Source organism: Octopus sinensis, linkage group LG1, assembly GCF_006345805.1.
Source record: "Octopus sinensis linkage group LG1, ASM634580v1, whole genome shotgun sequence".
NCBI classification, from domain to species: domain Eukaryota; kingdom Metazoa; phylum Mollusca; class Cephalopoda; order Octopoda; family Octopodidae; genus Octopus; species Octopus sinensis.
The window spans coordinates 32,632,597-32,658,400 of record NC_042997.1 but is presented as its reverse complement, the minus strand read 5'-3'; the positions used below and the strand labels follow the sequence as shown (position 1 = coordinate 32,658,400).

Sequence of the window (25,804 nt, the reverse complement as noted above, 5' to 3'; positions counted from 1 at the left end):
TAAATAGTCATAGACCATTTTTAAGTTCAACATTAACAATTAAGGAACGGCCATAATAGGCCATTCACCCACTAGAAACAACAGCCAAAGCTTCTACCGCAAATAAAGATTAATTCCGTAAACAGGAGAAAATTAAAAAAACATTTACCCTGTAATTTCTTGTACGGTATACCGTTTCATCCGCTGTTAATGGTAAACTAACCTGATTAAATTAAATCAAGCCAATCCTCCATAAGCCCTCGGATTCTTCAGCAAGAAATAGCTCAAGTCGGGACAGATATATACACGAGGCATACCCAATCTTGCCAAGTCAATATCTGACCTAAAATTTTCAAATCGTCGCACTCGCGCCAAATTTATCGGCAGCAAATAGATATCAGCCGTCGATTCCATTACGGAATTAACCAAAAAATTCATAATTAATCAATATAGGGTGGCAAGGAAAATTTTGTAGAATTTTATTGCCACCAGCGGCCCAGTGGGAAAAAATTAAATAGTCATAGACCATTTTTAAGTTCAACATTAACAATTAAGGAACGGCCATAATAGGCCATTCACCCACTAGAAACAACAGCCAAAGCTTCTACCGCAAATAAAGATTAATTCCGTAAACAGGAGAAAATTAAAAAAACATTTACCCTGTAATTTCTTGTACGGTATACCGTTTCATCCGCTGTTTGATGGTAAACTAACCTGATTAAATTAAATCAAGCCAATCCTCCATAAGCCCTCGGATTCTTCAGCAAGAAATAGCTCAAGTCGGGAGAGATATATACACGAGGCATACCCAATCTTGCCAAGTCAATATCTGACCTAAAATTTTCAAATCGTCGCACTCGCGCCAAATTTATCGGCAGCAAATAGATATCAGCCGTCGATTCCATTACGGAATTAACCAAAACATTCATAATTAATCAATATAGGGTGGCAAGGAAAATTTTGTAGAATTTTATTGCCACCAGCGGCCCAGTGGGAAAAAATTAAATAGTCATAGACCATTTTTAAGTTCAACATTAACAATTAAGGAACGGCCATAATAGGCCATTCACCCACTAGAAACAACAGCCAAAGCTTCTACCGCAAATAAAGATTAATTCCGTAAACAGGAGAAAATTAAAAAAACATTTACCCTGTAATTTCTTGTACGGTATACCGTTTCATCCGCTGTTTAATGGTAAACTAACCTGATTAAATTAAATCAAGCCAATCCTCCATAAGCCCTCGGATTCTTCAGCAAGAAATAGCTCAAGTCGGGACAGATATATACACGAGGCATACCCAATCTTGCCAAGTCAATATCTGACCTAAAATTTTCAAATCGTCGCACTCGCGCCAAATTTATCGGCAGCAAATAGATATCAGCCGTCGATTCCATTACGGAATTAACCAAAAAATTCATAATTAATCAATATAGGGTGGCAAGGAAAATTTTGTAGAATTTTATTGCCACCAGCGGCCCAGTGGGAAAAAATTAAATAGTCATAGACCATTTTTAAGTTCAACATTAACAATTAAGGAACGGCCATAATAGGCCATTCACCCACTAGAAACAACAGCCAAAGCTTCTACCGCAAATAAAGATTAATTCCGTAAACAGGAGAAAATTAAAAAAACATTTACCCTGTAATTTCTTGTACGGTATACCGTTTCATCCGCTGTTTAATGGTAACTAACCTGATTAAATTAAATCAAGCCAATCCTCCATAAGCCCTCGGATTCTTCAGCAAGAAATAGCTCAAGTCGGGACAGATAATACACGAGGCATACCCAATCTTGCCAAGTCAATATCTGACCTAAAATTTTCAAATCGTCGCACTCGCGCCAAATTTATCGGCAGCAAATAGATATCAGCCGTCGATTCCATTACGGAATTAACCAAAAAATTCATAATTAATCAATATAGGGTGGCAAGGAAAATTTTGTAGAATTTTATTGCCACCAGCGGCCCAGTGGGAAAAAATTAAATAGTCATAGACCATTTTTAAGTTCAACATTAACAATTAAGGAACGGCCATAATAGGCCATTCACCCACTAGAAACAACAGCCAAAGCTTCTACCGCAAATAAAGATTAATTCCGTAAACAGGAGAAAATTAAAAAAACATTTACCCTGTAATTTCTTGTACGGTATACCGTTTCATCCACTGTTTAATGGTAAACTAACCTGATTAAATTAAATCAAGCCAATCCTCCATAAGCCCTCGGATTCTTCAGCAAGAAATAGCTCAAGTCGGGACAGATATATACACGAGGCATACCCAATCTTGCCAAGTCAATATCTGACCTAAAATTTTCAAATCGTCGCACTCGCGCCAAATTTATCGGCAGCAAATAGATATCAGCCGTCGATTCCATTACGGAATTAACCAAAAAATTCATAATTAATCAATATAGGGTGGCAAGGAAAATTTTGTAGAATTTTATTGCCACCAGCGGCCCAGTGGGAAAAAATTAAATAGTCATAGACCATTTTTAAGTTCAACATTAACAATTAAGGAACGGCCATAATAGGCCATTCACCCACTAGAAACAACAGCCAAAGCTTCTACCGCAAATAAAGATTAATTCCGTAAACAGGAGAAAATTAAAAAAACATTTACCCTGTAATTTCTTGTACGGTATACCGTTTCATCCGCTGTTTAATGGTAAACTAACCTGATTAAATTAAATCAAGCCAATCCTCCATAAGCCCTCGGATTCTTCAGCAAGAAATAGCTCAAGTCGGGACAGATATATACACGAGGCATACCCAATCTTGCCAAGTCAATATCTGACCTAAAATTTTCAAATCGTCGCACTCGCGCCAAATTTATCGGCAGCAAATAGATATCAGCCGTCGATTCCATTACGGAATTAACCAAAAAATTCATAATTAATCAATATAGGGTGGCAAGGAAATTTTTGTAGAAATTTATTGCCACCAGCGGCCCAGTGGGAAAAAATTAAATAGTCATAGACCATTTTTAAGTTCAACATTAACAATTAAGGAACGGCCATAATAGGCCATTCACCCACTAGAAACAACAGCCAAAGCTCCTACCGCAAATAAAGATTAATTCCGTAAACAGGAGAAAATTAAAAAAACATTTACCCTGTAATTTCTTGTACGGTATACCGTTTCATCCGCTGTTTAATGTTAAACTAACCTGATTAAATTAAATCAAGCCAATCCTCCATAAGCCCTCGGATTCTTCAGCAAGAAATAGCTCAAGTCGGGACAGATATATACACGAGGCATACCCAATCTTGCCAAGTCAATATCTGACCTAAAATTTTCAAATCGTCGCACTCGCGCCAATTTATCGGCAGCAAATAGATATCAGCCGTCGATTCCATTACGGAATTAACCAAAAAATTCATAATTAATCAATATAGGGTGGCAAGGAAAATTTTGTAGAATTTTATTGCCACCAGCGGCCCAGTGGGAAAAAATTAATAGTCATAGACCATTTTTAAGTTCAACATTAACAATTAAGGAACGGCCATAATAGGCCATTCACCCACTAGAAACAACAGCCAAAGCTTCTACCGCAAATAAAGATTAATTCCGTAAACAGGAGAAAATTAAAAAAACATTTACCCTGTAATTTCTTGTACGGTATACCGTTTCATCCGCTGTTTAATGGTAAACTAACCTGATTAAATTAAATCAAGCCAATCCTCCATAAGCCCTCGGATTCTTCAGCAAGAAATAGCTCAAGTCGGGACAGATATATACACGAGGCATACCCAATCTTGCCAAGTCAATATCTGACCTAAAATTTTCAAATCGTCGCACTCGCGCCAAATTTATCGGCAGCAAATAGATATCAGCCGTCGATTCCATTACGGAATTAACCAAAAAATTCATAATTAATCAATATAGGGTGGCAAGGAAAATTTTGTAGAATTTTATTGCCACCAGCGGCCCAGTGGGAAAAATTAAATAGTCATAGACCATTTTTAAGTTCAACATTAACAATTAAGGAACGGCCATAATAGGCCATTCACCCACTAGAAACAACAGCCAAAGCTTCTACCGCAAATAAAGATTAATTCCGTAAACAGGAGAAAATTAAAAAAACATTTACCCTGTAATTTCTTGTACGGTATACCGTTTCATCCGCTGTTTAATGGTAAACTAACCTGATTAAATTAAATCAAGCCAATCCTCCATAAGCCCTCGGATTCTTCAGCAAGAAATAGCTCAAGTCGGGACAGATATTATACACGAGGCATACCCAATCTTGCCAAGTCAATATCTGACCTAAAATTTTCAAATCGTCGCACTCGCGCCAAATTTATCGGCAGCAAATAGATATCAGCCGTCGATTCCATTACGGAATTAACCAAAAAATTCATAATTAATCAATATAGGGTGGCAAGGAAAATTTTGTAGAATTTTATTGCCACCAGCGGCCCAGTGGGAAAAAATTAAATAGTCATAGACCATTTTTAAGTTCAACATTAACAATTAAGGAACGGCCATAATAGGCCATTCACCCACTAGAAACAACAGCCAAAGCTTCTACCGCAAATAAAGATTAATTCCGTAAACAGGAGAAAATTAAAAAAACATTTACCCTGTAATTTCTTGTACGGTATACCGTTTCATCCGCTGTTTAATGGTAAACTAACTGATTAAATTAAATCAAGCCAATCCTCCATAAGCCCTCGGATTCTTCAGCAAGAAATAGCTCAAGTCGGGACAGATATATACACGAGGCATACCCAATCTTGCCAAGTCAATATCTGACCTAAAATTTTCAAATCGTCGCACTCGATTATATATTGGTAAAACGGTAAGATAACAAAAGAAAGAAAGAGACCTCAATATTATGTAAATAGTGGAAATTTATCTATAAAATAATATGTTACATTACTCGATAGTCAAGATAAAACTCTGAGTTTCAGATGCCGAAGTGGGAATCCACAATGCCATCTCTTCGGTTATCTGGCTATTTGAAAATGCTAGATAACCGAAGAGATGGCGTTGTGGATTCCCACTTCGGCATCTGAAACTCAGAGTTTTATCTTGACTATTGAGTAATGTAACATATTATTTTATATATATATATATATATATTTGTTATAATTTAGAACAAACAGTAAAAGGCTGTCATAATAGTACTTGAAACTCTGAGTACTATAATGACAGCCTTTTACATGTTTAAATAAAACTCTTGGTCCTCGGACGTTTTTAAGTATGCTGACCTCTAGTTGAAATTGATATTGTTTAACAGTATTATTTAGTAATATTTATTTCTACTCTTATTATCTAAATTATAATATATGTGAATAATCCTCTATTTCTCTAATATCGAGGTCTTGTTCTTTTCTTGTTGCTTTTTTATTATTATATATATTTACATTTTTGTTTATTCTTTTACTTGTTTTAGTCAGTTGACTGCAGCCATACTGGAGTACCACTTAGAAGGGTTTTAGTTGAACAAATCAACCCCAAGACTTAGTTTTGTTTGTAAACCTAGTACTTATTCTATCAATCACTTTTGCTAAACCAGTAAGTTACGGGGATGTAAACATACCAACTCTGGTTGTCAAGTGGTATTGAGGAACAAACACAGACACAAACACACACACACACACACACACACACACACACCACACACACACATACACACACACATACACACACACAGGGTACAGTAAATAACACTGACATCTCATTTTAACAGATATATTTACCAAAATTATATAAAAATATCTTGAAATACTAAAGAGTAAATTTATTCAATAAAATCGCCATTGGCTTCAACTACAGCATCCAGATGACATTGGAATCTTCTGCAACTCTTCTGGATGGTCTCCTTGTTTTAAGTTGGTGAATGCTTCCATAATCCTTGCCTTCGTCGTCGTCGTCATTTTTAAAATTATTATTATTATTATTATTATTATTATTATATTCTTTTACTGCACTGCCCAGTACAGTGCCATAGGTTGCCCATGTTTGTATGTGTATTAGTGTTTGTCTGTCTCTCTATATCTGTATGTATATTTATATTCTTACACAAACAAATACACACACACACACACACACACACACACACACACACACACACACACACAGAAACACACATGCATACTAGTATATAAATATAGCTTTCCAACTTGACTAAGACTAAAACATATATTCTATTTTCCAATTTTACAGTGGATTTAAACATTCAGTACCAAAAAGCTGGCTTGAAGAATATTGGGACAGTCTTCTTATTAACTGATGCCCAAGTAGCAGATGAAAAATTCCTTGTTTTGATCAATGACCTGCTTGCATCAGGAGAGATTGCAGATCTTTTTGCTGACGATGAAGTTGAGACTATTATTAGCACTGTACGAAGTGAGGTAAAAGCACAAGGTCTTGAAGACACCCGAGAGAACTGCTGGCGATATTATATCGATAAAGTTCGTCGTACACTAAAGGTATAACCAAATCTGAAACTGTCATATTTATTTTTATTCTTTGTTATTAGCACTGGCAGTAGTATTGGTTCAGAATAGCATTTTGTATGTCTTACTTAATGTGGATATAATAATAATAATGAAATTATTGTATACAGTGCTCAGGTGCACCACAACTTGTCAAAAGTCCATATAAAGCATATGCAGTGATGTACAAATGTCTGGAAAGTGAACAGTGTATGAGTCAGATACATGATTGCATGTGTATGGAGGGGAGAAAATCAGGTGTAGTGTTGGCGAATCTCAGGAAGCATGGAAGTTTTGAAGGATGCAGTGCTCCGACAACTAACAACTGATGCTGGCAGGTTGTTCCATGCTTCAGCAACTCATAGCGTGAAAAAATGTTTCCGAAAGTCATGGGAGCTGTGCTGTTTTCTGACTTTGTAAACATGTCCAAGGGTGTTAGATGGGTGGAGTTTGAAAAGGTGCTCAGAGTTATTGTTAGAAAGCCACAAAACTACAGTATTTGTCTAGAGAGAGAGAGAGATTCTCATTTAGTAATATAGTGCTAAAAAGGTCAGAAGTGTACTGGACACTTTTTATCTGCTATTGATACTACCATCATTGAACAGTAATAGTAGGGATGGGTGCAACATGAATGTGTCCATTCTCAAGATGAATACTGCAGTTTTGTCGTTCTGTATAGTATACCCACATTTAGTAAGATATATGGAATGCTATATTTACATTTTCTTTTTGTGCCTTATAATGTAACACACTCACCGGTAAAATTTCCACGTATTTCTTATTTTTATTTTCCTAAAATTTTCGTTGCGTCTTGCAACCTTTTCAATAGTCTTGACTCTTAAAACTATTGAAAAGATTGCAAGACACAACGAAAATTTTAGGAAAATAAAAATAAGTATTGAAAAGGTTGCAAGACGCAACGAAAATTTTAGGAAAATAGAAATAAGAAATAAGTGGAAATTTTACCGTTGAGTGTTTTACATTATAAGGCACAAAAAGAAAATGACTCTCCCCAGACACAACAGAATATGCTTCAACAGACGAATTCATGTAAAGAATCTTGCAAACCAAATCCAAAAACGAAATATATTTACATTTCTTTTCTAATAAATAAGGTGATGAAGTAGTAGAAATAGTTGGGCACCAATCTAAATAGCTTACAGTATTTAGTTACATTACCCTGTATTCTGTGTTCAAATCTTGTTGGAGTCACTTTTGGTTTTCAACTTCTGCAGTCAATAGACTAATCACCTATCAAATGCAGAGAACATTTAAAATCAATTACACCCTTCTTTCAAAATGTCCAGCATTGTAACAAAGTTAGGAAACATTTTTTAAAGAAAATTTTTACATTTTATTAATTTAATTGTCATAGGTCATAACTAATCCGGTTCAAACTTTGTGGTAAATACATTACCTGGTAATTAATTGCTGATAGGGACATGCTGACTCTAATTTCTAAAGAATATCTGTAGAGATAACTTTGAGAAGTGAAATATTAGCATTGCTAACATGGTGGGAGGCACAGTATTGACCTTTAATCCTTTAGTATACTTAGACAGTGACAGGTGACCGAGACCTTTGGCTTGAGAAGACCTGTCAAATCAAGTGAGATCGTAGTCGTGGCCAATGCTGGTGTTTTGTAATTGGTACTTGTGCTAGTGGCATGTAAAAAGTACCCATTACACTCTTGGAGTGGTTGGCATTAGGAAAGGCATCCAGCTGTAGGAACCATGCCAAATCAGATTGGAACCTGGCGCAGCTTACCAGTTTTCAGTCAAACCATCCTACCCATGCCAGCATGAAAAACGGACGTTAGAGAATGATGTTGATGGTAGTATATTATGGTTGCATAACAAAATATAGTGTCCTTACCAACAATTGATACGTACATATCAGTTACCAGGAATGTAAAGTTGGTATTTCTAATAATGTTACACTGCTATATCAGGTGGATACTTTAGCAATTTGTTCGATGCCAGCGCCGCCTCGACTCGCTTCTGTGCCAGTGGCACATAAAAAGCACCATCCGAACGTGGCCGATGCCAGCGCCGCCTTGGCTGGCTCCCGTGCTAGTGGCACGTTAAAAGCACCAACCGATTGTGGCCGATGCCAGACTCCCCTGGCACCTGTGCAGGTGGCACATAAAAAGCACCCACTACACCCGCGGAGTGGTTGGCGTTAGGAAGGGCATCCAGCTGTAGAAACACTGCCAGATCAGACTGGAGCCTGGTGCAGCCCCTGGCTTCCCAGACCCCGGTCGAACCGTCCAACCCGTGCTAGCACAGAAAACGGACGTTAAACGATGATGATGATGATGATGATGATGGTTAATGGGTTGGATGTGGTCCTGAAGAAGGAGTAAGAACTCCTGAAATATGTGTAATTACCCAGGGCTGGATTAAGACCCATTGAGGCCCTAAGCACTTAAAAGATTTCGGTGCCCCCATAAAAGATTATGTAATTCAAAATATAAACAATAACAAACCATAAAATAAATTTTTATTTTACAAAACAAAACAAAATAGTAAGAGGGAAAATAATGTTTATTTTTTGTATACTTCCACTTTATTTATATTCAAAAAGTTTCCTCCTACTTTTTTGAATTGCAAAGTCTTTGATCAGATCCTCAAAATTAATCTTTGGTAATACATCTGCATCTATACTTAGTAGAGATAAAGGAATCATGAATATTATTTTAGCAAGTTTAAAGTGATTTCTTTTGTGCCATAAACCATTTACTATTTCTGTGGTGCCCCCCCTTCTTCTTTTGATGCCCTAAGTATGTGCTTATTTTTCCTTAATGGTTAATCCAGTGCTGTACATACCCATTACCTATTTCTCTATCATTGATCACATTGTTTACATAGATGTATTTGTATATGAAATGTTGTCACAAATCAATGATGGTTCTAATTTTTATAGAATATCTGTAGAGATAACTTTAGAAAGCAAATTACCTGGTAACTATATTACCTGGTGTTCAACGTAATGGCATTGGCCAACAAAGCCTACCCTCATTGAACAACAATAGTAGGGATGGGTGGAACATGAGTGTCTCCATAAATCTTCTCTTTGGTTTTATGTTTACACTATGAGAAGCCCTATCATATCATCATCATCGTTTAACATCCGCTTTCCATGCTAGCATGGGTTTGACTGAGGACTGGCGAACCAGATGGCTGCACCAGGCTCCAATCTTGATCTGGCAGGGTTTCTACAGCTGGATGCCCTTCCTAACGCCAACCACTCTGAGAGTGCAGTGGGTGCTTTTTATGTGCCAGTCAGGCGGTACTGGCAATGACACCTCGCTCAAATCTTTTTACACATGCCACCGACACAGGGGCCAGTGAAGCGACATTGGTAACGATCAAGCTCGAATGGTGCCCTTTTACGTGCAATGGGTATGGAAGCCAGTTGGCTGCTCTGGCAACGATCATGCTTGGATTGGCACCCTACTAGCACATGCACAAGTGCCATTCAGTATAAATAACTATTTAACTAAAAAATATTTATGTAAAGACTTCTGCATCCTAATAGAAGATGAAGACCACTCAAGTACATTAATGTTATTGGTGGAGACTCACAACATAAAATTGAGGAGCTACTCCTGAGTGGAGGTGACGTGAGTCCAATCAGCTCCAAAGAGTAGAGGCTCTTATAGTAGCAACAGAAAAGGCAGAGGAAGGAGACTGCCAGTGGCTAAAGGATGTCTGTGAGTAACTTTATGCTAATCGGTCCAGTGACCCTTTTTTTGAACATGGTCTAAAGATGTGTGTGTGTTTGTGTCCAGTAGAGGCACCATTCCAGTTGATACTTGAAGATTTATCATCTTTGATGAGGAAATCTTTTAAGAAAGAGAACACAAATGGACATAAAATGTTGAAGGAGTTTTACTTTTAACCACTGTTGTTAAAATTTACAAGAATTTCCATCTTTAGAATGAGAAGCCAAAAAAAATGTTAAATCCTTTGTTTCTAATTTTTAATAATAATAATAATAATAATAATAATAATAATAATAATATACTTTATATATGTGTATGTGATTTATTTCAGGTTGTGTTATGTTTCTCTCCAGTTGGTCCTACATTGCGAATCCGAAGTCGCAAATTTCCAGCTATTACCAATTGTACAAGCATCGACTGGTTCCATGAATGGCCTGAAGAAGCTCTAGTATCTGTCAGTCAAAGATTCCTTGAAGAAGTTGAACTATTGGCAGTAAGTCAGTTAATTGGATATTTTGAAAACTTGGTAAAATAAGCATCAAAAGATGACGATGAGTGTGGCGGTAGTGGTGGCTGCTGCTGTTGTTGTTGTTGTTGTTGTTGTTAAGCAACAAGATGGGTAAGGGTGATTAGGTGATGGTCTAAGGCTTAGGGGCGGGAGATCCCAGACCTTGGAAAAAAAAACTTTTGGTCGTCTTGTTGTAGTCGAGGGCTCTTCGTTGACGCCCGACACCACTGGGAGGTGGCCCTCGAAGTCGCTGGAAATGGAGATCTCCAGGTCCAAATTCTTGAATGGCTGCTGCTGCTGCTGGTGGTACTGGTGCTGCACTACCCAAAATAGATTGTGTGTTATCATTTGTGCAGGCATTATTCTTGTCAATATCATATTTTGCACCTATATTTTCCCTTTATAACCAAACGGACTATGGTACCAATGTTGCTAATATCCTTACCTATACTTCCATTTGTCCTTTTGTGGATGCCCACAATTCTCTAAATTAATGTTGACATTCCACACTGTAAAGTGGTTGGCATTTGGAAGGACATCCAGCTGCAAAAACCATGCCAAAACTGATCTCACCTGTGCTTCTGCCACGTAAAAAACACTGTCCACCCTGCTGGGTGGTTGGTGTTAGGAAGGGTATCAAGCTGTAAAAACCATGCCAAAACTATCTCACCTGTGCTTCTTATTTCTTTTTTGCCCACAAGGGGCTAAACATAGAGGGGACAAACAAGGACAGACAAAGGGATTAAGTTGATTACATCGACCCCAGTATGTAACTGGTACTTAATCTATCAACCCCGAAAGGATGAAAGGCAAAGTCGACCTCGGCGGAATTTGAACTCAGAACGTAAAGACAGACGAAATACCGCTAAGCATTTTGCCTGGCTTGCTAACGTTTCTGCCAGCTCGCTGCCTTCTCACCTGTGCTTCTGCCATGTAAAAAACACTCTGTCCATCCTTCTGGGTGGTTGGTGTTAGGAAGGGTATCAAACTGTAAAAATCCAGCCAAAACTGACACAGAAGTCTGGTGCATGCTCCTGCCTAGCCAGCTCCCCTCGGGTCATCCAACCCATGCCAGCATGGAAGGCAGATGTTAAGCAATGATGACGATAACAACTCTGTTTTAATTGCACTAAAACATCTGAAAGACAAATTTCTCTTTGAATGGGATTCCAATTTATTTACGAATGGTTGGGCTAGGAGGTGGTGTTAAAGAAGCAGAAGATTAAGTTTACTATCCAATGATTTATTGCCACTGTACACCACTACTCACTTAGAGCTTGGTAGACTTGGCTGATAAGGATGTATTGATCATGAACATAATGCAGTACTAGTGACATCATACAAATTAGTAGCCGTTTACCAACCTTATTGACTTGCTTTATTATTAACTAGCAGTATCGCCGGCGTTGCTCAGGTTTGTAATGGAAATAACTATATAAGCATTTTTAGAGAGTTATAGCCAAAAAATAGCAAAAAAAATGCATTAAAAATGGAAAAAAAATTATGGTAAATTTTTTTTTAAATCGTTGACTCATCGTAGACATTTTTAGAGAGTTACTTCCCTTATATAATAGCGAAAAAAATGCATTAAAATGGAAAAAAATGATGGTAAATTTTTTTTTAAATTGTAGACTCATCGTAGACGCGCTCTAATACCCAGAAGGGCTCGATATGAATCACGACTATAAGTTTTAGTTAAACTGCACCGCAAAATGTGGGAGTAGTTAGGAATCTAAATCGTAGGAGACAGACACACAACTTGACTTTTATATATAAAGATTAGGAGGAGGAGAAGGAGGAAGAGAGCCTATGATGTTTAGAGGTTCACTGAAGCTTATCAGATTGATGTTGAGTTTGAAGAGTATCTGCAGGTTGGCATCAAGGTGCAAAATGCTGATGGATGGGGAATTTAAAAGAAAAGCAACGGAAATGATTGCTCTGTGTGTATCTGTGTGTGTGTGTGTTCGAAAGTAGCATGTAACACAGATGGAGTAATGAGAAGGAGAGATGAGTGTATCAGGCTGAAGGGATACGGAGTCAGAGGAAGAGATAGGTGTAGTAGTGATACAGCTTAATCAATCAGTGTAGTTAGAGTGAAAAATGGGTTGAAGTACTTCAAGAAACTGTTAACTGTTAACCACACAGCCACTGCAAATATTTCCTTCAAACTTTGCGTTTGTTACATTTATTCAAACCCCAAAGAATCCCTCCCAACTCATGGCTATGATGATACCCCACTACTCCTGCTCATGATCAGAAATGCATGTATTGTCAGCCATTAAAGGACATGTTCAAGTGGTTAAGTGGTTAACTAACTGAGAAGCAAATCTGTGGCATTGAGCAGAATGTTTGCTATAATGATATTTCTGCTTCAGCAACTCAGTGCTGAATCTGTCTGAAATGTAATGGAAAATAGGTCAGTTTCAAAAATGTTGATGTCCAGGTCACAAAAGCAAAGTTTGGAGGGAATAATAGTTATTTCCTCTGATTTCTAGATAAAAGCAAATAGGAAATAATACTTACTGACCAAAGACAACAAAAATTTTAATCTTCTTATACAGTGGCATAGGAGTGGCTGTGTGGTAAGTAGCTTGCTTACGAACCACATGGTTCCGGGTTCAGTCCCACTGCATGGCACCTTGGGCAAGTGTCTTCTACTATAGCCTCAGGCCGACCAAAGTCGTGTGAGTGGATTTGGTAGACGGAAACTGAAAGAAGCCCGTCGCATATATGTATATATATATATATATATATATATGTATATATATATATATATATATATATATATATATATGTGTGTGTATGTGTGTATATGTTTGTGTGTCTGTGCTTGTCCCTCCAACATCGATTGACAACCGATGCTAGTGTGTTTACGTCCCTGTAGCTTAGCGGTTCGGCAAAAGAAACTGATAGAATAAGTACTAGGCTTACAAAGAATAAGTCCTGGGGTCGATTTGCTCGACTAAAGGCGGTGCTCCAGCATGGCCACAGTCAAATGACTGAAACAAGTAAAAGAGTAAAAGAGTGGTATTTATGAGAAAAAGAGTGAGAAGGCATAGCTGTGTGGTTGAAAGCTTGCTTCTCAACTATGTGATCTTGTGTTCAATCCCATTGTATGGCATCTTGGACAAGTGTCTTCTACTATAATTTTGAACTGACCAAAGCCTTGCGATTGGATTTGGTAGATGGAAACTGAAAGAAGCCTGTAATATTTTTGTAAGTGTGTGTGTCTTTATGTTATGTTTGTCCACCACTGCAGACAATCTGTGTTGGTTTGTTTATGTCCCTGTAGCTTAGCAATTTTGGCAAAAGAGACTGATAGAATAAGTATCAATCTTAAAAAAATATATAAGCATTGAAGTCAATTTCTTCAGCTAAACCGTTCAAGGCAGTGCCCCAGCATGGCTGCAGTCCAGTGATTGAAACAAGTAAAAGATAACAGATAAGTGCAAGGGAAAGGGACTGAGAACCAGAAACATGAGACCATGAATGCAAGAGAGAATGCTGTGTTTAACATGTGACTTGTTGATGCATGCTGGATATAAAGTTGTCATATGGTGATGGTAGAACAAGCAGGATTTTATGAGAAAGTAGCTTGGTCAGATCTGAGAGTATTGGACCTAAAATAAAAAATGACACAGGACACATCTCTATCCGCTCAGTCGAAGTCGACTCTCGGTCACTCGTTGGATTAGTGTCCTCCAGTCAGTTCTATCCTGGGCCGCTTCTTTCAGATTGGCTATGTCCATTCCGGTATCACTCTTGATGGTGTCAAGCCAGCGGGTTCTTGGTCGGCCTCTTCCTCTCTTACCACTGACCATTCCGACACAGGACAGCCCACAATAACTGAGAAAAATGGATTTTAACATAAGGACATCTCTTGTATTATGGAACCATTGTGTTTTCCTGAAAACCTTGCTGAAACATGGAATTTGGTAACACTAAATCCATTTGCCCACTCGTTTCTTTGTTACATAACATATTACATATGGAAGCACTGTAAAAATAGGTTTTGTGCTACAGAATTCCACATTATGGCAAGATTTTAAGGAATGATGTATGCCTGCAATAATGATGATGTTGATTACAATCATAAAGATATCAACCATAGTGGTGATGGTGCAGGTGGTAATGATGAAAATGATGAGGGTGATATAATTTAATCGTTATCTTTTGATTATTTACAATTTATAAGTATGATCTTAGTGATGTGGGTTTTAAAAAGTAAAATGTAATTTAAAAATTTTTATCATTCTCTGTTATTGCTGCAAATGACATTTAGTATGACGGCCTGTTCTTGTTTTAATCAAATAGTCTCTGTTTCAATTTCCTGACTTGCTTTCCTTTTTTTTTTTTCATTTTTCTTTCCAGCCACCAATGAGGGAAGCAATTTCAAAGTTTATGGCCTTTGTGCACAACTCAGTGAATGATACAAGTGACCTTTATCTCCAAAATGAACGTCGCTACAATTATACTACACCAAAAAGTTTCCTAGAACAGATTAAGCTTTATCAAAACCTACTGAATAAGAATAATACCAATTTACAGGCACAGATTGTGCGTCTAGAAAATGGTTTGGAGAAACTTAGAAACACTTCTTCCCAGGTCTGTAAATTTTCAACAATAAAAAGTTCTATAAAACTTTTTTTTTTTGTGGCATATGAGTTTAGAAGTTTCTTAAAAATCAAGAATTTTAAGCAACAACTTTTCATTACAAAAAAAAAACAGGAAAAAAGCAACTTCTCATGCAAAGAGTTTTTCTGACTCCGAGTTCTACAGACTTACAAATTTATCATAATAATGAGATATTTCTAAAGGTAATAAACTGGCAGAACTGTTAGAGTGTTAGAAAAAAGGCTCTGAGTTTAAGTTCTGCCAAAGTTGACTTCACCTTTCATCTTTGCAAGGTTAATAAAATAAGTACCAGGTGAGCACCGAGGTTGATGTTAGCAACTTTCCCCTTCACCTAAAACCGTTGGCTCAGTGCCAAAATTTAAAACCATTATTTGTTTTGTTTCTAAATAAATTTAAACAACAAAATGTGATATAGGGCCAAATTCAGAATCCAAGGCAGTGATGAAGGCCTACATTGGTAAGGATAAATTTTAATATGTTTAATTGCTGTGAGAGTTAAATAATCAAACATTTCAAAATATTTCTGTACATCTGGAAGTGATTTCTCTTTCTTCTTCACTCTCAAATATAAGAAAAGTGCTTCCTCACTCCCACCCCAAGAAGATTCTCTCCCCAAAGCAACTGAACTTATTCTAACTCTTCTGTGACCTTTTGTAATGTGGTGTAAACCATGAGATGTAATGTGATATAAACCATGGTTAATTAGACAAGAGGGGCATCAGATCATTAAGACATTTCAAACAGTTTTACTAATCTTGTGTCAACCATCTCTCCTCACCACACTACATATAATAATAATAATAATAATAATAATAATAATAATAATAATAATAATAATAAATGCCCTGATGCAGTACATGTCCTGATGCAGTATAAATGCACTGATGTAGTACCAGGCAGTGGCTTTCATGGCTTCTAATCTTAACTGATTGGAAGTGTTATCATGTCCATTGTTTTGTCTTGGTATAAAAGATGGGCTACAGCAAATATTCTGCTCAATACCACAGATTTGCTTGTCAGTTGTTTGACCTTAACCAGTTGAGCATGTCCCTTAGTGGCTGACGATATGTGCATCTCTGATCACGAGCAGAAGTAGTAGGGGAGCATCATAACCGTGTGTTGAAAGGAATTCTTAGAGGTTTGGATAATTCACCTTTGGAAACATGGGTGTTTCGTTCAACATCCTTAAACAACTCTTATTCAGGGACCTTTTGAGTGGGATGGGTTACTCGACCAGAAGAAAATTCTAACTGGGCCCCATCTGCAAGGTCATGCGCTGTTTATCTTGATATGAGATCACTATGTCGTGCACATATGGTTGTGATGCATGTGCCTGGTGTACCCTTATCAGACGGGTAGTCATGATGGGTATACTGGGCTTTGTGTAGTTTACCCCAGTGTCACTTTGATGGCATGCACTGCTCTCTCACTCAATAATAATAATAATAATAATAATAATAACAATAATAACCACAACAACAGAAACAACAACAACAATAATCATCATGCTCACATGGGTTGAACAGCTAAAGAGCTGCCTGGGCTCTATGTATTTGTTTTGGCATGGTTTCTATGGCTGGATGCCCTTCCTAGCATCAAATAATAATAATAATTAGCTGGACCCGTGAAAACTTCATGGAAAACATAAGAAATGTGAGCATTTGTAAATTGTGTGCTGGTGCCATAGGAAGTATTTCTATATTGTGACAGTTACAGAATATAGAAAGAAGTGTAAAACTGATAACTATATAATCCAACCAAAATATCTGTTACACAAACGTAAACAGAATTAGTACTTAGCCTTAACCCTTTTGTTACTGTGTTTATTTTGAGATGCTCTGTGTTTCTTTCAATTATTTTAAGTATAACTAAGTATTTAGTAAAATAATTTAGTTATAATTAAGTTAGTCTTAGGAACATATATGTGTGTGCACACACATGCAATTTCATTTTCTGGCAATCCACAATGTGACCTTTTCTCTATCTGTATATCTTTTTTCTTTCAGGTTGATGACCTGAAAGCCAAGCTGGCTGCCCAAGAGGTTGAACTTGCTCAGAAAGAAGAGGATGCTAACAAACTGATAGCTATTGTTGGAGCTGAGACAGAGAAAGTTAGCAAGGAGAAACGCATTGCTGATGAAGAAGAGAAGAAAGTACAAAAGATCAATGAAGAAGTCAGCAAGAAGGCCCAAGATTGTGAAGAAGATCTTACCAAAGCTGAACCTGCCCTTATAGCAGCAAAGAAAGCTCTTGATACACTCAATAAGGTAAGTTGCTATTGGTTGTGGTGATCTGGAATTGGCATCACTGGTCTGGAACCCCTATCTTGCCCAATATATTAATTGTCTGGAAACTGTTCAGCGATGTGCAACCAAGAGAATACCCTCCATCAGGCATTTGCCATATTCTGAACGCATTACTTCCATGGGCATGGATACATTGAAACTCCGACATCTGGCAGCTGACTTGGCAGACACCCATAAAATTATCAACCATCGTACAAACAATAACTCTGAGCACCTTTTCAAACTCCACCTGTCTAACACCCGTGGACATGTTTACAAAGTCAGAAAACAGCACAGCTCCTGTGACTTCAGGAAACATTTTTTCACGCTGAGAGTTGCTGAAGCATGGAACAAACTGCCAGCATCAGTTGTTAGTTGTCGGAGCACTGCATCCTTCAAAACTTCCATGCTTCCTGAGATTTGCCAACACTACACCTGATTTTCTCCCCTCCATACACACGCAAGCATGTATCTGACTCATACACTGTTCGCTTTCCAGACATTTGTACATTACTGCATATGCTTTATATGCACTTTCTGACAAGCTGTGGTGCACCTGAGCACTGTATACAATAATTTCATTATTATTATTATTTTCCTTGTCGTTATTCTTTAATGCATATCTATTCTGACCAGAAAGACTTGTGATAAAAGTTGTACTAGCTGTGACTTTTCCATATTTTGTTTCAGATATTGTGTATGTAGGAATACATATTACAATGTGCTGTTTCATTTTAAAGACTGATGGGAGTTTTAGTTGCTGTTTCTAGCAAACCAAACAATCAAGTGGGTCAGGTTGGAAAGATGGGTGGAACGGGTGATGAGGGTATCTTTCATCGGAAGAAGCTAGAATAAGGCTTAAAAATGTCACAGTGGATGAACCAAGTAATCTGTCATCATCATCGTTGTCATCACCATCAGTATTATCACCATCATCATCACATAACCATCATCATCACATCACCATCATCATCACATCACCACCATCATCATCATTACAATCATCGCTGAACCAACAAGAGAGTCTCTATGTGATTGCATGATCTGCTAGAAAGAACAACCAAATGACATCTTTCTGTGTTAAAAGGAAAGAAAGGTGACATTGGCTAATGTAGTGCTATTCTATGTCATTAATTTAATGGCATTAAAAAATATAAATATCTGTAAGATAGGTTACTAAATTTCATTAATAGCCTCTCCTTTACTCATATATATACACAATAATCCCTTGCCATATTGCAGTTTATTATTTAAGTTTATGTCGATTACTCTGTGGTGTTGTTTTGCATTTATAATAAAATAAATATATCAAAATCAAAATCAAAATCAAACCAAATCAAATCAGATATCAGAAAGCAGAACCAAAATCGAAGTCGATCAACATCAATGGAAATTACAGCTGTGATACCAGTGCCGGTGACAAGTAAGCGAACCATCCGATCGTGGCCGTTTGCCAGCGCCGCCCCGACTGGCCTCCGTGCCGGTGGCACGTAAAAAGCACCATCCGTTCGTGGCCGTTGCCAGCCTCGCCTGGCCCCCGTGCCGGTGGCACGTAAAAAGCACCATCTGTCCGTGGCCGTTTGCTAGCTGCGTCTGGCACCTGTGACATCATCTAGTAACTTGTTAGATAAAACCTCTCAACTGAGCAGGGTTGCAGTATCAAGGGATGTGATTTTGAGCCAGGATTAGGGAGTTTGATGGAGGAACAGGTAATGACCTCTTACTGTACATGGTTACTCCTACTGGAAAAGGAGAAAGGATGGTGGATATGTGGTGTCAGGATAAACCCTCAAGGTAGAAGATAGATAAAGGGAGAATAGAGATAAGGAATCAAGGATGGCTGGATGGGCAGGTAAGTTTGCAAGAGCTTGAAAGAGCAATAGATGGTTAGAGAGGGGGGATAGCAGTGAATGGAAAACATGGATGAAAGCATTGTCAATGGTGAATATTGGTTGGGGAGGGAAGGTAAAGGAGAGAAGGTGTGGGTCAGGGAGGAGAAGGTGGTAGGTGGCAGTACATGAAAGGGAGATGAAGAGCAACAGTATAATAAGACGGTGACCTGGCAGAATCGTTAGCATGCTGGGCGAAATGCTTAGCAGTATTTCGTCTGCCGTTACGTTCTGAGTTCAAATTCCGCCGAGGTCGACTTTACCTTTCATCTTTTCGGGGTCGATTAAATAAGTGCCAGTTACGCACTGGAGTCGATGTAATCGACTTAATACCTATGTCTGTCCTTATTTGTCCCCTCTGTGTTTAGCCCTTTGTGGGTAATAAAGAAATAAGTATAATAAGATTGTAGTTAGATGAGAAACAAGGAGATGAGGAGAAGTGGAAGAAAGAAAAAGAGGAGAAACTAAAGCTAACATTTGCAATCCTGAGAACATTACATTAAAATGATGAGCATGGAGAGGAGATGGATCAATCCATATCTGAAGGATTGATAATAATGAGGATGATATAAATGAATTCATTTTTTATTTTGTTTTTGTTTTGTTTTCACTTTATTCAATCACTGTGCAATATATATAACATATCAATATAATATTCAAGGCTGCGAGCTGGCAGAATCGTTAGCACGCCGGGCGAAATGCTTAGCGGTATTTCGTCTGTCTTTACGTTCTGAGTTCAAATTCCGCCGAGGTTGACTTTGCTTTTCATCCTTTCGGGGTCGATAAATTAAATACCAGTTATGCACTGGAGTCGATGTAATCGACTTAATCCGTTTGTCTATCCTTGTTTGTCCCCTCTGTGTTTAGCCCCTTGTGGGTAGTAAAGAAATAAGTATTTCATCCATCTTTATGTTCTAAGTTCAAATTCCGATGAGGTCAGCTTTGCCTTTCATCCTTTTGGGGTCGATAAAATAAGTACCAGTTGAGCACTGGGGTCGATGTAACTGACTTACCCCTTCCTCCAAACTTGCTGGCATTGTGCCAAAATTTGAAATCAATGTAGTATTATGATATAGCTATACATATTAAGAATTTCAACTTTGTTATACAAAGGAAAAAAAATCTGTTTGATGTACATTAGTTATTTCTTTCCATTTTTTTATATTTCTTTCTTATTATTTTTCTTTAAAAGAGTAACTTGACAGAAATGAAATCTTTTGGAGCACCGCCTAGCGCTGTGACAAATGTCACTGCTGCAGTGATGGTTTTGTTAGCGCCAGGAGGGAAGATTCCTAAAGACAGGAGCTGGAAAGCAGCAAAATCTACTATAATGAGTAAGGTAAGAGCTGTTAAATATATACTTTGAACTGTTGAATGTTACCATAATAGCTAAGATGGTAGAGGTAGTTTTGTCCTTGGATATAGCTAAAATTATTGTAGAATATAACCAACCAGAAACTGGATATCTCACTGATATCTGCTGTTTCGTGAACCAATAAAATGATTCTCAGCCATTTACAGCTGTATATATAATTATTTTTTAAGACAATATGTCCAAGTGGATAGATTATAATTAACTGCTAGCTTAGATGGAATTCAGTATGGAAAATTAAACTGTGTATATAGCAAAACAAACTTGCTAAGTTAAACTCTTTGGTAAACATTTATAATTTTGTAATGTACAAATAAGAAATATGGGGTACAAGGCAACTTCACTAATGCTAGTGTCATGATAATTACCACCCAGTACACTCTGTAGAGTGTTTGGCAGATGAGTGGGGACAATGTAGAACTAAGAGGACTTTCCAGTCTTGAGGATATGACAACCTACATGATAAAAGGCACCCCATACATTCTGTAAACTGGTTGGTGATAGGAAAGGCATCCAGCTATAGATGACAAATCACAGAGGAAACATATAAGCAAGTTGTGGCCTTCCAAACCACCCAGGAGGACAGTAACTTCGAATAATAACTGGTTCAAACTTTTACAACTCGTCCAACCCATGCTAGCATGGAAAGTGGACATAAAATGAAGATGATGATGATGACGATGGTGCAACTGTTTGTAGATAATTTGAATAGTTAAGTAGGTAATAATTGTATTTTTTAAAATCATTTTTATTTTGGAATATAACTTTGAAAGCATTATTGTTGTTGTTTAGGTTGATACATTATTGGTTCAGCTGAAAGAATATGACAAAGAAAACATTCATGAAAACTGCCGTAAAGCAATTCAGGCCTACCTCACAGACAAGGAATTCAACCCTGAGTTGATAAGTGCCAAGTCCTCAGCTGCAGCTGGTCTCTGTGCTTGGGTAATCAATATTATGAGGTTTTATGAAGTATTTTGTGAGGTAGAACCAAAGAGAATTGCACTAAACCAAGCAAATGCAGAATTGGCCGCTGCTCAAGACAAGCTGGCTGTCATTCAGAATAAAATCACAGAACTTGAAAAATCTCTGGCTAAACTGACAAATGAATTTGAAGAAGCTACAAATGCAAAAATGAAGTGTCAAGCAGAAGCAGATGCTACAAATAAGACCATCGTTTTGGCTAATCGGCTTGTTGGAGGACTGGCTTCTGAAAATGTCAGATGGGCTGAGTCAATCAGAGGACTTAAAAAACAAGAAATAACTCTACCAGGTGACACACTACTCATCACATCATTTGTCTCATACCTTGGATGCTTTACAAAATCATACAGGCTCGACCTCATCAATAAGCACTGGACTAATTATCTGAATTCAGTAAAGGAAATAATTCCCATATCTGAAGGTTTAGACCCTTTGACTTTACTAACAGATGATGCAAGTATTGCTGAGTGGAACAATGAGGGTTTACCTAGTGACCGGATGTCAATTGAAAATGCTACCATACTGACAAACTGTGAGAGATGGCCCCTAATGGTTGATCCTCAGCTTCAAGGAATAAAGTGGATTAAGAAAAGATTTTCTTCAACACTGAAGGTTTGTAAAAATTGTTAACATGTCTTATAGTCATTAGCTGTTATGTTGTCTTTTCTCTGCTGCTATTTTGAACACATATACCAAGTGTCCCATAAGTAAGGAACCATTTAAAATGTACTATAATGCAAAATGGTTCAATTTGCTTATTGATCTCTTATACAGATATATATTGTCTCAAATTAATTCAGTTATTCAGTTGAGCTGTCACTCTTTAATTAATTTCTAGTTAACAGTAAAATCAAAACAATTGATTTTGTTTGTCACAGTCCTCTATGACAAATATTGGTTTCAAATTTTTAACCTAAAGCCAGCAATTTTATGGGAGGTGAGTCAATAACATTGACCCTAATGTCCAAATGGTACTTATTTTATTGACCCTCAAAGGATGAAAGATAAAGTTGACCTCAGTGGAATCTGAATTAAGAACACAGACAGACAAAATGCCACTAAGTATTTTGCTTGGCATGCTAATGATTCCAATGGCTTGCTGCCTTACAAAGTGAGTTGCTTACAGCTCCTAGATTTCCCTGATATTAGCATCTGTTCATCAGGATTTTAGTGTAATATGGATTTATTGAAGGTAGTGAGCTGGCAAAAACATTAGCATGCTGGGTGAAATGCTTAGGTGTATTTCGTCTGTCTTCACGTTCTAAGTTCAAATTCTGCTGTGGTTGACTTTGCCGTTCATCCTTTTAGGGTTGATAAATTAAGTACCAGTTGCATACTGGGGTTGATCTAATCGACTGGCCCTCCCTCCCCAAACATTTCGGGCCTAGAGTAGAAAAGAATATGGATTTATTGTTTAGTTGATTTAACCGCAATCCAGCAATATTTACCTCCTTGAAACATGTATAGTCTTGATTATTAAACTTGTCCCATTAAGTGTGATAGCATTTACTTCACTAAGTATTTTGTTAGCTTGTTGCATTGAGTTCAATTCTTCTTGTGATGCATGGAAAGGACTAAAAACCTCTTCCTGAACTTAATCTCAAACCAGTGTCCTCAAAATCTTTGGTCTATGGCAGTGCTACTTAAAGTGGTGGTCCATGGACTGGCACCGGCCTGCGAGACATCAGCTGCCAGTATGCAGCAAGTTTCCAGAAAAGAAAGAAACATTATAAAATGCTTATAAAATGCTTATGTAATATTGTATTATTTGTTTACAAAATAAATATAAGATTTAAAAAATTGTCAACTTTCATTATATTTGTTATATATATTGTTTCCAGTATCAATTAATATTACTATGAAATATTACTAGTCCCTGGCACATTGGAAAAAAAATCTATTGGTATAGAGGTGGAAGTGATGTGGTGAATCAAAAACCAACACTTTAAGGCAGAGCCCCAGCATGACCACAGTCCAGTGACTGAAACCAGTAAAATAATAAAAGAAAAAGATCGCTAATTTTCGTTTAGAATCAACTAATCATTTGTAAAATCCTTGTATATCTGTAAATATTAATATGTAGCCTTTTCAGTTTGTCTATATCTGTCTATTTTTAATTTCCCTTTTCTCCTCTTTTTTTCTTCTTTCCCTACAGGTTGTACGTCTTGGTCAAAAGGGCTGTCTTGAAATCATTGAGAAAGCAATATCTACTGGAGAAACTGTTCTCATTGAAAACCTTGGGGAATCTATTGATCCAGTCTTAGATCCTCTCTTGGGAAGAAATACCATTAAAAAAGTAAGACATATCCAAAAAAGAATTCCATTTTTGTCTGGTTGTTGATTTTATTTTTGTTGCTTTAATTGTTCCAAAAAGTGGAAGAACTTTAGAATTAACTAGCAGTATCGCCCAGCGTTGCTCGGGTTTGTAAGGGAAATAACTAAATAAGCATTTTTAGAGAGTTATAGCCAAAAAATAGCATAAAAATGCACTAAAAATGGAAAAAAAAATGATGGTAATTTTTTTTTTAAATCGTTAACTCATCGTAGATATTTTTAGAGAGTTACTTCCCTTATATAATAGCGAAAAAATGCATTAAAATGGAAAAAAATGATGGTAAATTTTTTTTTAAATCGTAGACTCATCGTAGACGTGCGCTAATACCCAGATGGGCTCGATATGAATCACGACTATAAGATACCCACTTTTGGTTAAACTGCACCGCAAAATGTGGGAGTAGTTAAGAATCTAAATCGTAGGAGACAGACACACAACTTGACTTTTATATATAAAGATGTGTGATTCATTGGATTGTAGTGCTATATCTATTTCTTCCTATGGAGAAAACTTGAATTTTATTGTAGGGAAAAAAAAAATCATTTTTATCCTAAAATGAAACACTGAAATATTTTCCAGGGACAAGCCATCCGAATGGGAGACAAAGAAGTGGAGTATAACTCTACATTCCAGCTGATTCTACATACCAAACTGGCAAATCCACATTACAAACCTGAGATGCAGGCACAAACAACATTGATAAATTTCACAGTTACTCGAGATGGACTTGAGGAACAGCTTCTAGCTGCAGTTGTCAGCAAAGAAAGACCAGATCTGGAACGGCTAAAATCAGATCTTACACATCAACAAAATGAATTCAAAATTACACTCAAGGTAAGTTACATATTCTTTAAGATATGGTGAGTGAAGTAGTACAGGTAGTGTAAGTGCCAGGTGAAATGAGCTTAATCCTTTTTTTAATACAACCTTAAGCATAACACACTACTCTACTTAGTTAAGCTTCAGTTAGCTTAACTGCAAAATAATTTATCCTTGCCACTAATATTGTTTTGGTGAACTTTGCCTTTCATCCTTCTGGGTTTATAAAATAAGTTCTTGTCAAGTACTGTGCTGACCCTTCCATTGAATTCATGGCTTTATACCAATATTAATATTGTAATAATTTAGTCAAGTAACACAATTATATTTACATCAATCTAGATCTAAAATGTTCACTAGCATATCATCATCATCATCATCGTTTAACGTCCGCTTTCCATGCTAGCATGGGTTGGATGATTTTGACTGAGGACTGGCGAACCAGATGGCTGCACCAGGCTCCAATCTTGATCTGACAGAGTTTCTACAGCTGGATGCCCTTCCTAATGCCAACAACTCTGAGAGTGTAGTGGGTGCTTTTTAAGTGTCACCAGCATGGGGGCCAGTCAGGCGGTACTGGCAATGACCTCGTTTGATCCTTTTTACAGATGCCACTGGCACTGGTGTCAGTAGGGCGACACTGGTAATGATCATGCTTGAATGGTGCCCTTACATGCCACCGGCACGGAAGCCAGTTAGCCGCTCTGGCAACAATCACGCTTGGATGGTACTCTTGGCACCCTACTAGCACGGGCACAAGTGAGTTGCCTTCTAGAGACTGCTTTGGCATGGCTTCAACCTCTGGATACCCTTCCTAATTCCAACCA

General features: G+C 37.4%; 1 protein-coding gene across 1 annotated transcript in view; it reads left to right on the top strand.

The window, feature by feature from the left end:
- Nucleotides 1-25,804, top strand: part of LOC115212689 (dynein beta chain, ciliary-like) — a 168,850-nt gene that overhangs the window by 115,683 nt on the left and 27,363 nt on the right. Inside the window, exons 41-48 of the mRNA XM_029781368.2 lie at nucleotides 6,152-6,417; nucleotides 10,482-10,643; nucleotides 15,030-15,263; nucleotides 17,300-17,560; nucleotides 20,660-20,806; nucleotides 21,632-22,435; nucleotides 23,979-24,119; nucleotides 24,738-24,992. Of these exons, the coding sequence (XP_029637228.1) occupies nucleotides 6,152-6,417; nucleotides 10,482-10,643; nucleotides 15,030-15,263; nucleotides 17,300-17,560; nucleotides 20,660-20,806; nucleotides 21,632-22,435; nucleotides 23,979-24,119; nucleotides 24,738-24,992 (2,270 nt within the window). The remainder of the gene's footprint in view (nucleotides 1-6,151; nucleotides 6,418-10,481; nucleotides 10,644-15,029; nucleotides 15,264-17,299; nucleotides 17,561-20,659; nucleotides 20,807-21,631; nucleotides 22,436-23,978; nucleotides 24,120-24,737; nucleotides 24,993-25,804) is intronic.